Consider the following 12,606-nt stretch of genomic DNA (forward strand, 5'->3'; position numbering starts at 1 on the left):
AGCAGTGTACTGTCAATCTGTTACCCAATGGTACAGATTTGTGCTAAAAAGAGTTCCCAAACTTTGTTTAGTTATGATGTTTCCTTTTTTACATACCTAAATTGTCCTGGTGTTGTTTGCTTGGTGTTATTTAAATATTAAGAATGCTGAGATCTGGTACCAAAAGTCCCTAAATTAGTATAGATATGCTTAGCTTAATTACTATATTGTAGATATATATATGTATTGACCTACCTCCAGCATCATTTAAAGGATATAACAAAACTACAATTAGTGCTGTGTAAGTTAATCTAGGGTTTTAAGTTACAAAAGCATTGCTGTTTTGTTATTTTATTGATCAACTTTCATGCCTTTGAAAATACAAATTCCAGAATGACATCATGCCCAGTAGGAGTAATTAAAGCTATCTGATGAGGGAATTTAGAAGTTGAAAGGGATGATTGTAATTGATCCTGATTCAATCCTATTACAGCTTTTTATAGTTTAAGCTCTAGAGAAAGCAAACTCCTTGTCAAGGCTTTATTTTACAGATTCCTTTGTGTGTGCTATGCTTGCTGGTCTCTACTTTCCCTTTTATTTTTTTTTTTTTTCCTGTAGTAAATAATGAGCTGCCGCCTGAAATCCGGCTTGCCAGTGGTCAGCTAATGGGTGATGACCTGTCCCTCCTTACTGCAGGAGAGCTGTCACCTTATATCAGTGACCCAGCGCTGAAGCTATTCCAGTGTGCTGTTTGCAACAAATTCACCTCTGACAGCCTGGAGGCCCTGAGTGTGCATGTGAGCAGTGAACGCTCGCTCCCCGAAGAGGAGTGGAGGGCTGTAATTGGAGACATCTACCAGTGCAAGCTCTGTAACTACAACACTCAGCTCAAAGCGAACTTCCAGCTCCACTGCAAAACTGACAAACATATGCAGAAATATCAACTGGTGGCTCACATTAAAGAAGGGGGCAAAACTAATGAGTGGAGGCTGAAGTGTATTGCCATTGGCAACCCAGTTCACCTAAAATGTAACGCCTGTGACTACTACACCAACAGCGTGGATAAATTGCGCTTACACACTACCAATCACAGGCACGAGGCAGCCCTGAAACTGTACAAGGTAAGCCAGTGACAGCAATTTCAGTTGGCACCAAGTAGACTAGGAAATTAACTGTTTCAGTGCTAATCAAATGAGATTTTGATTAACCGTCAGAATAAATGTTCATTGAACATGCATATAATCGAACAAAATCTATGCAGGCTAATCAGAAGAGTGTTCCCGGTGAGTTGTGTGGATTTACCTGAGGGCCCATTTAGGATGCACTGTCTGTGAACACAGGGAATGTAAGGGTTTTATAAAAAAAATGTTCTCTCATAATAAATTGCTAGAGGGATTTTGCATCTCTTATAATATCTTTAGTCTTTTTCCATTAAATTTTTATTAGAAACTTGAAGGAGATTACAGAAAATGATAATTTTTCCATGCCATACATAGGGAAGATCTCTTTCTGGCATATGTATCTGTTTGCAACTGTTATCTATCACAGCCAAGTTATTTTATACTGGTATTTTCAGTAAGCACCACTTTATTATCAATGATATTCAATAGTTAGCATTGTCATCCTTTTGTCTGCCTTTCTTTTCCAAGCTAGTAATGATTTTTCACAAACATGAAAGGGTGTGGTGTAGATAAATATGTTAGTGGAATGGTAACTATATTTTTATCTTTACTGGAAAAAATATGTGGATATAATGAATATGTGGGAGTGGTGAATACCGTTTATTACACAACTTGTCATGACTTTTTCCAAACCCTAATTATGGGGTAACATATTTTCTGCAGTGTGTTTACTGGATTGGCTTGATACCCTTGGTTCATGTACAAAATATAACACACTCATTTCCAAGATTAATAACTTATAACTTATTAAAAACTTCTTTTGTCTAGGGGGATATAAAAATTCAGGAAATATTGCAGACCATTTGTCACTGTAACAAGCTCTAAATATGATTAGAAAATCTATTTTGCAAGTGTTATCTATTGATTTATACTAGAAATCTGTGATAACTAAACTATCAGGAGCCATCTGCTGATTACGGCAACTATGCTGGTTTTCTAATCATGTTGACAATGTGTACACACAGAACAAATACAGAAAAACCTCAGAAGACCTCTTGTTTAATCAAGAAATAACATTTTGCTGGCGTTCAACCATGTTCAAATGGTAGTTCTGAGCTAACACAGAGTGCACAGGCAGTTACATGGGTTTTCATTCTATAACTTGATAGTTGTAACGTTGGTGGATCCGCTATGGACAAAAATGGCAGTAACACAAGATTCGGTCTATTATATTGTCCCACAGCGCTGGCTGCTTTGCTAATTTAATCATGTGTTTTATGTAAATTGTATTTTTTCCTGAGCTCTAAGGGGGGTGGAGGTGGGGGTGGGGTTGTGTGCTTGATTGTTGTTTTTTCTTTGTTTTGGTTTGGTTTTTTTTTAAAGAACCGAAGTCCTGGTTTGAAAAGTGCCAGAAGAGCTAAGAGTCTAGAGTCTAGTGACACAGCCTCCATCAGCTGCAGAACTGCCCTCAGAAGTACCTGCTCCCTTGTCACCAGTGAAGCGGTTCCTTGCTCCCTGCACTTACACTGATTGTGGAGCCATACTCTGTGTCAGGTTTTTTAAATGATCTAAGTTAAAGATAGCTGGTTCCTGTCTCTTCTTTTGAGTGTTAACCTGGATTTTCTCAGTGATCTGTTTTATGATGCCACCATTCAGGGATATGCTGCTGCAAACCGTATCACAGATAGGAACGACAGAATGGGAGAGGGGAAGGCAAACGACTGTTTTCAGATGGCTTCACTGCCAAAGCTTTAGAGACTGTTGAAAATAAGATACCATCTGCTTTTAAAGTAAAGCTATAGGCATAGCTGTGGAGTTGCAGGGTACAAACTATCTACTCAAAACAGCACTGTTTCTTCACTCACTCAACCGAATCCCTAGAGAAATCTTCATCAAATATGTTTGAGTTTGTAGAGTTTTGGTTGTATGTTTTGAGTTTTGTCCTACAAAACATTTGATATAGCATAGCAAGGGAATGACTCTTGGCTCTTAGTCCTTACCACCAAAATATCCTGCTGCTGAACCTGCTTCTGTGCCAGATCCTGATTTGTTACACTGAGCAATTCAGTAACACCTGTGTGATGCATACATGGCAAACAACCATTGCTAATCTTTTAAGTTCGTTCCTTGAATCAGTGAAAGATATCTGAGTGGAGAAGAAATGCACATGCTCTTAAACACCCTCTAAACTTCATGTGCTACAGAAGGAAAATTGAAAGTTTACTGCTGGTAACCATAGGGTTGCAAGTCTCCTAATGTATTTTTAAAGACTTTTCCCTAGAATTGCTAGTAAGTATCTCAGCTTTAGAAAAGTTTCTGTCCATCATGACTTCTTACAGAAGTTTGGAACTCTGAACCCTGGTAGGCTTAACAAATCTCGGGAAGCAGATAGTATGTACAAGTGCGCTCAGTACCTTTCTATAATTTCATTTTAAGGATAATTTGAAGGAGAGGAATGACTTCTTTAGAATATCAACTGGAGTATTAGTATTATTATTTTTTAAGATTTGAGGTTGGTGGTACTACATGTGTCACTAAACCCCAAAATGTTCTAGATGTGTGTGTGCTTTATAATAGCAGTGCCTTTGTATGTCACCTGGAAAACTTTACTTCTAATTATGGGTGTAAATTCAGGCTTCAAGGTAGAAATAAATACGATTTTGGAAGTCTGTAAAGTTATCTGCTAGCAGACTTGATAGTTTTGTCAGGTTCCGGTGAAGCTCTTTGACACCAAGAGAGTTGTAAACTTTTTTCTCTTGATACACCAGATAGATAAATTTTTAGAGCACCTGAGGAAAAAAAGAACATTAATTTGTATGAATAATAGATATATGCCTTGGGAGTGATATCGAATATTCATGAATTGTGTTTATATTCAAGCAGTTCCTCCAACTCTTTTAAAATTAAGGTGCTGTGAATATGATTTGGCAATAAAAACTTTAATACTAAAACCATCTGAAGGCACAGAAAAAGAATCTGTGGCTTTGTTCCTTTGCTTTGTCAATCACCCCAAAGTTTTTTCTTTAGTCATTATATTTATTTAAATATTATTGTTTTGTGAATTTCCTTTTTATAAATGTTGCCGTAACAACTTGAATCTTTTCCTGTACTTAACTATTGATGGAATAAAAGGATGTCTTTTCATAACCATAGCTTCTAAAGCTACCATGAACATCAGAGCTTCTCTTCTGAAGCTATATAATTTTAGGCAGTACTGAAATGTCAGCTTTAGAGTTAGATTCTAAATATGGCAAAGTGAAACCTTTAGCTGTTTTCTAAGTTATTTAAAAGAAATGGCCTGATTGCTCCTTACAGAAGTGCAGTATTCAAATGGTGTTAGTAATGCGTTTACTAGGAACCAGAACAAAGACGGCCTTACCCTGAGTGAACTCAGCTTGGCCTAAATGAATTTCCCAAAGACATACATTTGGAATTGTGGCTCTTGATATTACCAAATTAAACCACAGAAGAGTTACAACTCCTTGGCAGCATCCATCAAGAAGCATTCAGTGACTTCATAAATAAACAGAGAAAGCCTCTATAGCAACAGAGTGCATTTCCATTCTGCAGGAGGAGGCACTCAGCTTCTGCAGGTTTGGGAAGCTGAGGTGGGACAGTGATCTATCCCTGTGGATATAAAGTATATATAGCTGGAACTGCTCTTAAGGAAGCCATTTTGTAGCTTACTCAAATAGCTTTTGATTCAGGGAACTGCATGTATCATGTCCTGTGCTCATAAAATAGTTTCCAAATACTTTTAATAAATAAATACAGGGTATCCTTTTTGCAAAGTAAACTGGAGTGGCTGAGGAGAAGTTTTAGTTAACCAAGTAACTGAACTACATGAGCAATTTCTAGTCATAAATAAATATTTGAAGTTAGTCTATCAAAAATATTATTAGCTTTAATAGGCTTGTATTGGATATTTACTGCAGTTTATGTCACATATGCAACTATTTAGGAGCTCAGAGAAAGTGACAGGCACCAGTTAGCAGACTAATACTCATCTGTGTGAAAACTACCTTGGTTTTCCCTTTATTGACAAAATATTGATCCATAACACTATTAATGCTATGATTGTCAGTTCAATTTGGATAGATCACTTTACCTCTTATGTTCTCAAACTGCAAAGTTATTACTCAAAAGGATTGACCTGATTTCAGTTTAAGAAGGTTAAAGGTTAGCTCAAAAGCATCATCTGCCTAGCTGCTTAACTTTAAACTGATCAATTTAATGAAAATCTGTTTTGCAGATGGTGTTTTAATGTCTTTGGCAGGATTTAGGCAGCTTTAACATTAGACGTATGCTAGTAAAAATTGTTTCTTTACTTGACCAGAACAACACCTTTTCTTTTATGTTTTAAGGTAAAAGGCATGTGGGATATGGTATTTTGGCAAAGGACCCAGAAGCAGAAAGTGTTGATGATCTTTCCATATGGGCTGAAATACAGAATACCCTTATGTCTATTGCTAATGATGACTGAAGAAACAAACAAAGCTGTATTCATTTTCTACCATAATGTTTTACTTTGAACCCATAAGAAAGAATTTCAGTCAGAACTGTCCTTGAAAAAGGCTTGTCTTCTTTGCCTAGGGTGGAATGCAACAGCATTAACATTTTTAACCTGGCAGAGCATGCCGATTGTCTCTTTCAGATCTTGTATTTGGAGATCAGCAGTATTCTTTTTCCTACTCACAAACTGCATAGTAATTGTATTACTTAGCTATAGATACCATAAATAATAAAACAAATTAGTAAGTCCAAATGGTAAGTTTTATCTGATGGAGGTTGTCTGAATTAACAAAGGATTAGATCCTCAGGAGTGTAAAGCAGAGCTTTGTCTTTTGAGAATCTGGCCTTCACAGATTTTGCCAAGATAATTAAGTTTCAGCACAAGCATGTCTTTCTATTTTCAGATGTATGCAATTCAATAGGAATTTCTTGGGCTGCTAATGCAATACTATTATATGTTTGCTTTGTAATTAGCTAGGACTCTATCCCTTTGCTGAAATTCATTGTAATATTACACACACAAGCATAGCTTGCATGTAGCAGTCATGAAAGTGGTGCCCTTTGTTTCATATTGACCTTCCAACTTATTTAAAAAAGAGTTTACAATGAGCCTTTGTTTTGTCTACAAATGATCATAAACAGCTTTCTAAAGAGCCCAATAAAATGAGATAATCACAAATGTATAACATCACATACTGAAAGGGTGGAAGAACAAACGGGGCTTTTACTGTATTTTATAGGATGGATTTATAGTCTGTCCTTGGGTCACTTAGGGCCAAGAATTTTCATGGTCAGCTGCTTGGTCCTGCTAGCTAGCATCCTTTGCAGGAAATGCAAATACCATGCAGCACCTGCTCTTCAGCTGGTGTATGTACCATGTTTTTAAAGTGAGGTGTCCACTTCTCTGCTGGTTCAAAGTCAAAAGCTTAATTAGACCAGCTTTTTTTCTGCATCTGTCATCAACGAAGCAGAATAGTCTGTCTGGATTCCATAGTGCTGTTTGCATATTTGGATTTTAAATCAGCCAGGGTTATTGAATGCTTTGCTCATCTTTATCACGTGCAGGAGGCACAAGTGGGATTTAGTCCTTAGGTAACTTTTAGTGTAACAGTTCCCCAAGGAACACTGCTTGTTTTTTCTCATTATCCTTGTTCTGGATGAAAGGATGGTTGTTAGGAATTAACAACTGAGGTGGGGGGTGTAAAGTATATGCGTATGGGGACGAATGGAATACTGGCCCCAGTCACTTTTTTTTCTTTACTCTGGCGTGAAATGTTAATACTTGATCAGTCTAGAATTAAAAACAAGTCACATTCTTTTGTCCTGCACTAACTTTTTAATTTAAAATCAAATATCCTAGATATGTGCCAGTCCAATTATTGGACTGTCATTGTCCCAGTATGATGGGAAAAGAGGTCAGGAGATTGTGCAGTGTTGATTTGCATAGAAATCATTGTGGAAAGGAAATTGGAATATGTCTGCACATCTGAGGAGCCAAAGAATATTTTGCTTAATTTTATTCTTTTTTGTTTAGATGAAGAAGGCTGCTTTCAGTGATAAACAAAAGTTATTCTAATTTGTTGCTAAACGTAAACCTCACTATAGAGGATATTTCGATTTTTATGGCACTTTCAGGTTTTTTTTCATTAAAGGTTTTAAATGTAAATTGTAGTTACTGTAATTCAGATTATGCTGTTGTGCTTTACATGTATAAAGAGAAACAGATATTCAAAGAACATTATGTAGTCAGCAGTACATAGCTATACATAGCATATATGCCTACTGTATATACTTAAACACTACAGGCAAGCACATTTATTATAAAAAAAAACACAAACAAGTTGTGTACCAGCAGAATAGCAATTTCAAACCTGTTCTTTTTTATTTTAAATTTGAAATATAATAGTATAAATAATTTTCACACATATTTCATGTATATTTAATTTAATATTCAGATGTCATTTAGTCCTCAGTCCTACATAACTGTCTTTGTAAAAAATAGCAGACATTGTATCCAGCTTATGGTACACTGCTAAAGTCACGGTTTAGGAAATCCCCTTGTTATTTTGCTGAAATATTGTCCAGGATCCTAGTCTGCATACTGTCCTGGCTGAAGATGTATAAAATTACTTTTTGAAAGGAGGCTGTGCCAGGATATTTGGACATGAATCGCAATGTGCCCTCTGCCCAGTGGAGTCCAAGCTCATAACTTCTCTTGCAGAGCAAGAAGAGTGAGCCAGGAGGAGAGCAAAAGCAGCATAAAGAGGATCAGCCTCATTTATTCAGTACACTCAACACACAAAATGGCTGTATAACAGCTGTTCTTTGTGCCTGGAGTTCTTTCATTCTGACATTAAGAGAAATATGTAATTACTTCTGACTGAGATTCAAAGTAGAGATACAGTGTATAGTGTATGTAAGAGTATTATGTCAATATGAGTGCATGTGTATGTGTGCATAAATAGATTGCAACTATGTATTTAGCAGCCACTTTCTCCCAACCTTGCAACATAGATTTTCTTGTTACCTTTAGGAGATTTTATCTGATATTGCACAACTCACTACAGGTGTCTTCTCTAAAATTCTAATTACATTTTAGCAGACTCTCACAGATGTTTTTTTTTTATTTCACCATGTCTTCCATGTAGTTAAGAATGAGGACGCCCAAAAAAAAGACTGAGACATAGAATCATAGAATCAAATAGGTTCAAAAGATTTTTAAGATCATCAAGTCCAACCGTTACCCCAGGACTGCCAAGACCACCTCTAATGATAGGAAAGTTGTATTTTGACATGAATATGTGTACTTCAGCCTTGCTATTGCTTTTGCTAAGTGTTTCAGGAGAAACACTGGTCTTTGCATTTGTCAGTCCATCCAGACCAAATGCCAGGATTGGGAAATTATAGGATGGTTGATGGGAATAAAATCTTATGTACAGGTCTGAGCTTTCAGCAGTTTGATACACTGCTCTTGAGACTGTATTGGCTATATATGTGCCTATCTTACTAGATAGACAAATTCATTTTCTGCAGTATTTTTTTCTCCTTTGGTGTACCACTGGATCGATGCTCCAGTCAGATTTTGTAAGGAAAGATAGTGAAGAGGCTGATGTGAAATGCAGAGTAATATCAATTCTGTTGGGTTTAGCAAGAACTAGGCACACTGCAGGAGACAAATTTTAATGGATAGACTTCCATGTGTATGTTTGTGAGCAAAATACAATACAGTACAACAAGAAATAGGTAGTAATTACATTAAATATGGATAGGGGTTTTATGTTAATAAACCATAAATTACAAATGGTAGTTTCTGACATTTTTTTATCTTGGTGCTGTATCTGTTAGGCTGGTGTACTTAGTACAGGCAGATAGTGTAGAATGATGATTGTACATCCTTATGATGATACATATGGAAAGTTAAGCTTTGCTAAGAACCTCAGGACTTTTGCTTTGTGGATAGCTGTGAAGGAGGATGTCATGGAAATGACCCCTTAGACTGTCAGAAGGTGCCAGCCTGACAGTTCTGCAGCAGACAGATACACAGAGAGTATTGTGCACCATAGCCTTGGGGGAAACTGTATGTGCTACTCTCCCTGTGGGAGGGAAGGCATTAAGATAATCTTTAGCTTTTAAAGGCAGGGGGCATTGAAGGAAACAAGAATTGGGCAAAGGTAGTCCTTGAATGATGAAGTGTAGAGATTCCCATGCCTTGGGCATACTCTTGCAGTAGCAGTGACAAAAACAGAAAAAAAAGCTTTTGTAATGTACAAGGAGCATAAGCAATACTCCTTGCTTATACGCACATATAGAAACTACATATTGCTAATGGGAGCCATGAATGGTAATATACTAATCTTATTCCAAGAGTTGCATTTTGACCACATGAGTTCCTAATAAAAAAAAGGTCTTTTTTTTTTTTTCTATTTAAAATGTTATCCTAGAGTGTTAATCAAACCATGCTGTTAAAATGATTCACATATCTAAAATACATGACTATATAACTATGGTTTATTGCTGGATTGTGTGCAGGTAACCTAACATATGGGAACAGTATTTGGAAGTCTGCCCAAAGAAGAGAGCCTGTTTGTAATCTCTGTTCTCCCTTGTAAACTCTCCCAAAGAAGAACATATGCCACTTCTTTGTACTTCTTCTGGAGAGAAAAATAGGGCAGCCTCTACCCATAAATGCAGCACAGAAAGTGCTGTTCAGGGATAGTTTGTGCCCAAACTTTTTATAGAAAAATAGATTACCCTTGTTCAGAGAAAGTGCAAGATCAATCCTATTGTGATGACCCTGTTTAAAACAAAGGCTTACAGTGGAAGCTGTTTTACCAGAACTTTAGCATCCACTTCCAATGGTGTATATCATCTCATTCTAAAGCTGTTTAACATGTATGGAATTTCTCCACTGACATCCTAAATTAGTGACTGGGCCTGTAGCAGTCCTTGTCTGGGGAAGTGGGGGAGGTCAGTCGTTCTCAGACTTCTCTATTAAGAAGGAAGATATTTTGCATGGGAAATTCTAAAAAAAACTTGCAACTGACTGAAGTATCATACCAGGTATGACTGATCTTATGCTAATTTCGAAACTCTGTATTCTAACAGCAAAAGAGAAGGAAGGCCACTTCTTATTCACAGAATCACATAATCACAGTTTCAGAATATCTGGAGTTAAAAGGGACCCATAATGATCATTGAGTCATACTCACTGCTCCTCACAGGACTGCCAAATGTGAAATTGTATGACTAAGAGCACTCCTTGAACTCTGATAGGCTTGGTGCCACTACCACGTTCCTGGGGAGCCTGTTCCAGAAACTGGCCACCGTCTCAGTGAAGAATCTTTTCCTAATGTCCAGTCTGAACTTCCCCTGATGCAGCTTCATTCCATTCAAAGAACAGTGTTCCTATTTTCTGTGTAACCTAGACAAAGACTTGCTCTCTGGAAAGTAGATTCAGGCAAAAATACTAAAATTTTGTAACTGAATAAACACTTTGTGAATGACAAGAAGCTTGATATTTTTACAGCTAGAACAATAAAACAAAATCTAAGGAGGATCTTGGTGTTTTTGCTCTTTGTGTCTGCTAGTGATGAGAGCATGGAAAAAGGCTCACTCTACTACTGAAATGAGACAGCTTTTAGTATCTAGATGTTACTATTTTAGAAACACCATTTGACATTTACAGATATGTACGCAGCTAATGAATGGCTGGAAATCAGGAAGAATGAAGCTGGTGGAAAAAACGAGGCCAAACTGCAAGTGTTTCCGAAAACCTTATGTCCTTATTTGTCCAGGAACTTCTGTGACTCAAAAGCTTTGACCCAGGACAAAGTCAGGATCCTGCTGGGATATATTAGAGCAGGATCTTCTGAAGTCAGCTCTCAGATGACAAAGATCACAGGCCACAAAAACAGTTTAAGACTAATTTTACCAAATTTATGACCTAGAGTCATTGGGCAGATTTGAAAGCACTACTGTAATGGTCCCTGGGACTAATCCTGGTGCAGCTGCATCTCAGAAACAAGAGTTGTACCTAAGTTGTGGATATCATTTGTTAGTTTTTGACTAGCTAAGATGATCTCATAGGTGATGATGAATTGGATATGCTATTAATGTGCTCTGTCTCCTTTTTCCTATATCCATTGTATTCACTGGTATCTTTGTGATACTTGAATTTCTTTGATTTATAGAACTCAATGGATAAAAATTTTTGGAATTAGTCACTGGGACTCCTGACAGGAAAAAAAAACAAAATCCTTTCTCAATTAGATACCTTAGTCTCTGAATGTTTTTATTTCATTTCCTGAAAAAATGTTTGTGAGAGCATCTGTGACTCAACATATTACATATATTACCTGGATTCAGAAGTCTTTCTAGGGTGTTTCTTTTCTTTCATGAGTTCTCTAGTGAACAGTTCAAATTCTGTGGCCTTGGCTACCTCAAAAGTATCAAACAGATAAGGTTTACTTAAAGCATTTCTGGATATACAAAGGACAAGAGCTATGCTGGTTTTGAAGAGTTGTATGTTTGCAATTTTTTTGTGATAAGGAAGAGAATTGAGCTGATAATCAATAAAAGAAGAACTCTGAAATCTCATGTTACAGAGTTCAAGCTTGTATCCCAGTTTACTCAGCTGTTGTGCCGTGCAGATACAAAGACTTTGTGCCTCACATGTTTGCAACAGGAACTAAACAAATGTCTCTCCTGTACTTCTAGTAGTTGTTTGTCCTAATAGATTTAGAAGGTGAGCTCAATACTGTCTGGACTAGGAAACAGAGCATAGCCTTGGGAGAAAAGAAAATGTGTGTCTAACTGTGCAGAGGTGAGTAAGAGGTTGGCCTTAGTATGTTTGGCAGTCTAAATGGACCTTATTGAAATGTAATTAAGCATACCACTTAATGTGAAGAAATGTCTATGTCTTTCTCTCTGCCTATATTTGTCCATACTCGTGCTTAATAGAGTGTCTGTTACTGGGAGAAATGAATTAGAGATGGAGTCTGAAGTTGTTCATGCACATGAGAACTTGGAGAGGCAGATTATTATCCAACACTAGTGTTAGGGAGGAAGTTGCAGTTGTTGGAGACTGGGTTTCTTGCACAGGGGTTGCAGTGGAAGAAAGCAAAAGAGCAGGTGTGTGTGCTTATAAAAGTGTACACTTCCCAAGAGCATAAACAGAATTTAAAACTATGTGTGTCCATACATACCCCAGGCTGCTACTGTCACCTACTATAATATAGTACAAAAGTATATATATGTTAGTGTCTGCTGCAGTAAAGGTTGGATTTCCATTACTGTTTTAATTTTCTTCTCCCAGTTATTATTAGCTTTCTTAAAGGCACTGTTAGGGCTGAAGTTATCAGGGTTTTGTCAGGGTGTAAAAAATCTTCCTTTCTTCTTTGGAGCTGTTTCAGAGTCACTTAATCATGAGTTGTCTTTCCAGCCTGTCCAAGTGAAAAGTACTCCATTGCAAATAAAGTTAGTCAAGTACACCTCT

The 12,606-nt window shown here is 37.0% G+C and overlaps 1 protein-coding gene across 2 annotated transcripts in view; it reads left to right on the plus strand.

The window, feature by feature from the left end:
• ZFHX4 (zinc finger homeobox 4) overlaps positions 1-12,606 on the plus strand; it is a 151,850-nt gene that overhangs the window by 26,689 nt on the left and 112,555 nt on the right. For both annotated transcript variants that reach the window (XM_057426088.1, XM_057426089.1), the window contains exon 3: positions 598-1,100. In XM_057426088.1, the coding sequence (XP_057282071.1) occupies positions 598-1,100 (503 nt within the window). The remainder of the gene's footprint in view (positions 1-597; positions 1,101-12,606) is intronic.

The sequence above is a fragment of the Pezoporus wallicus genome, unplaced genomic scaffold (assembly GCF_028554395.1).
Source record: "Pezoporus wallicus isolate ANWC-B61680 ecotype Strahan unplaced genomic scaffold, APGP_CSIRO_Pwel_v1 contig_4131, whole genome shotgun sequence".
In the NCBI taxonomy this organism is placed as follows: domain Eukaryota; kingdom Metazoa; phylum Chordata; class Aves; order Psittaciformes; family Psittacidae; genus Pezoporus; species Pezoporus wallicus.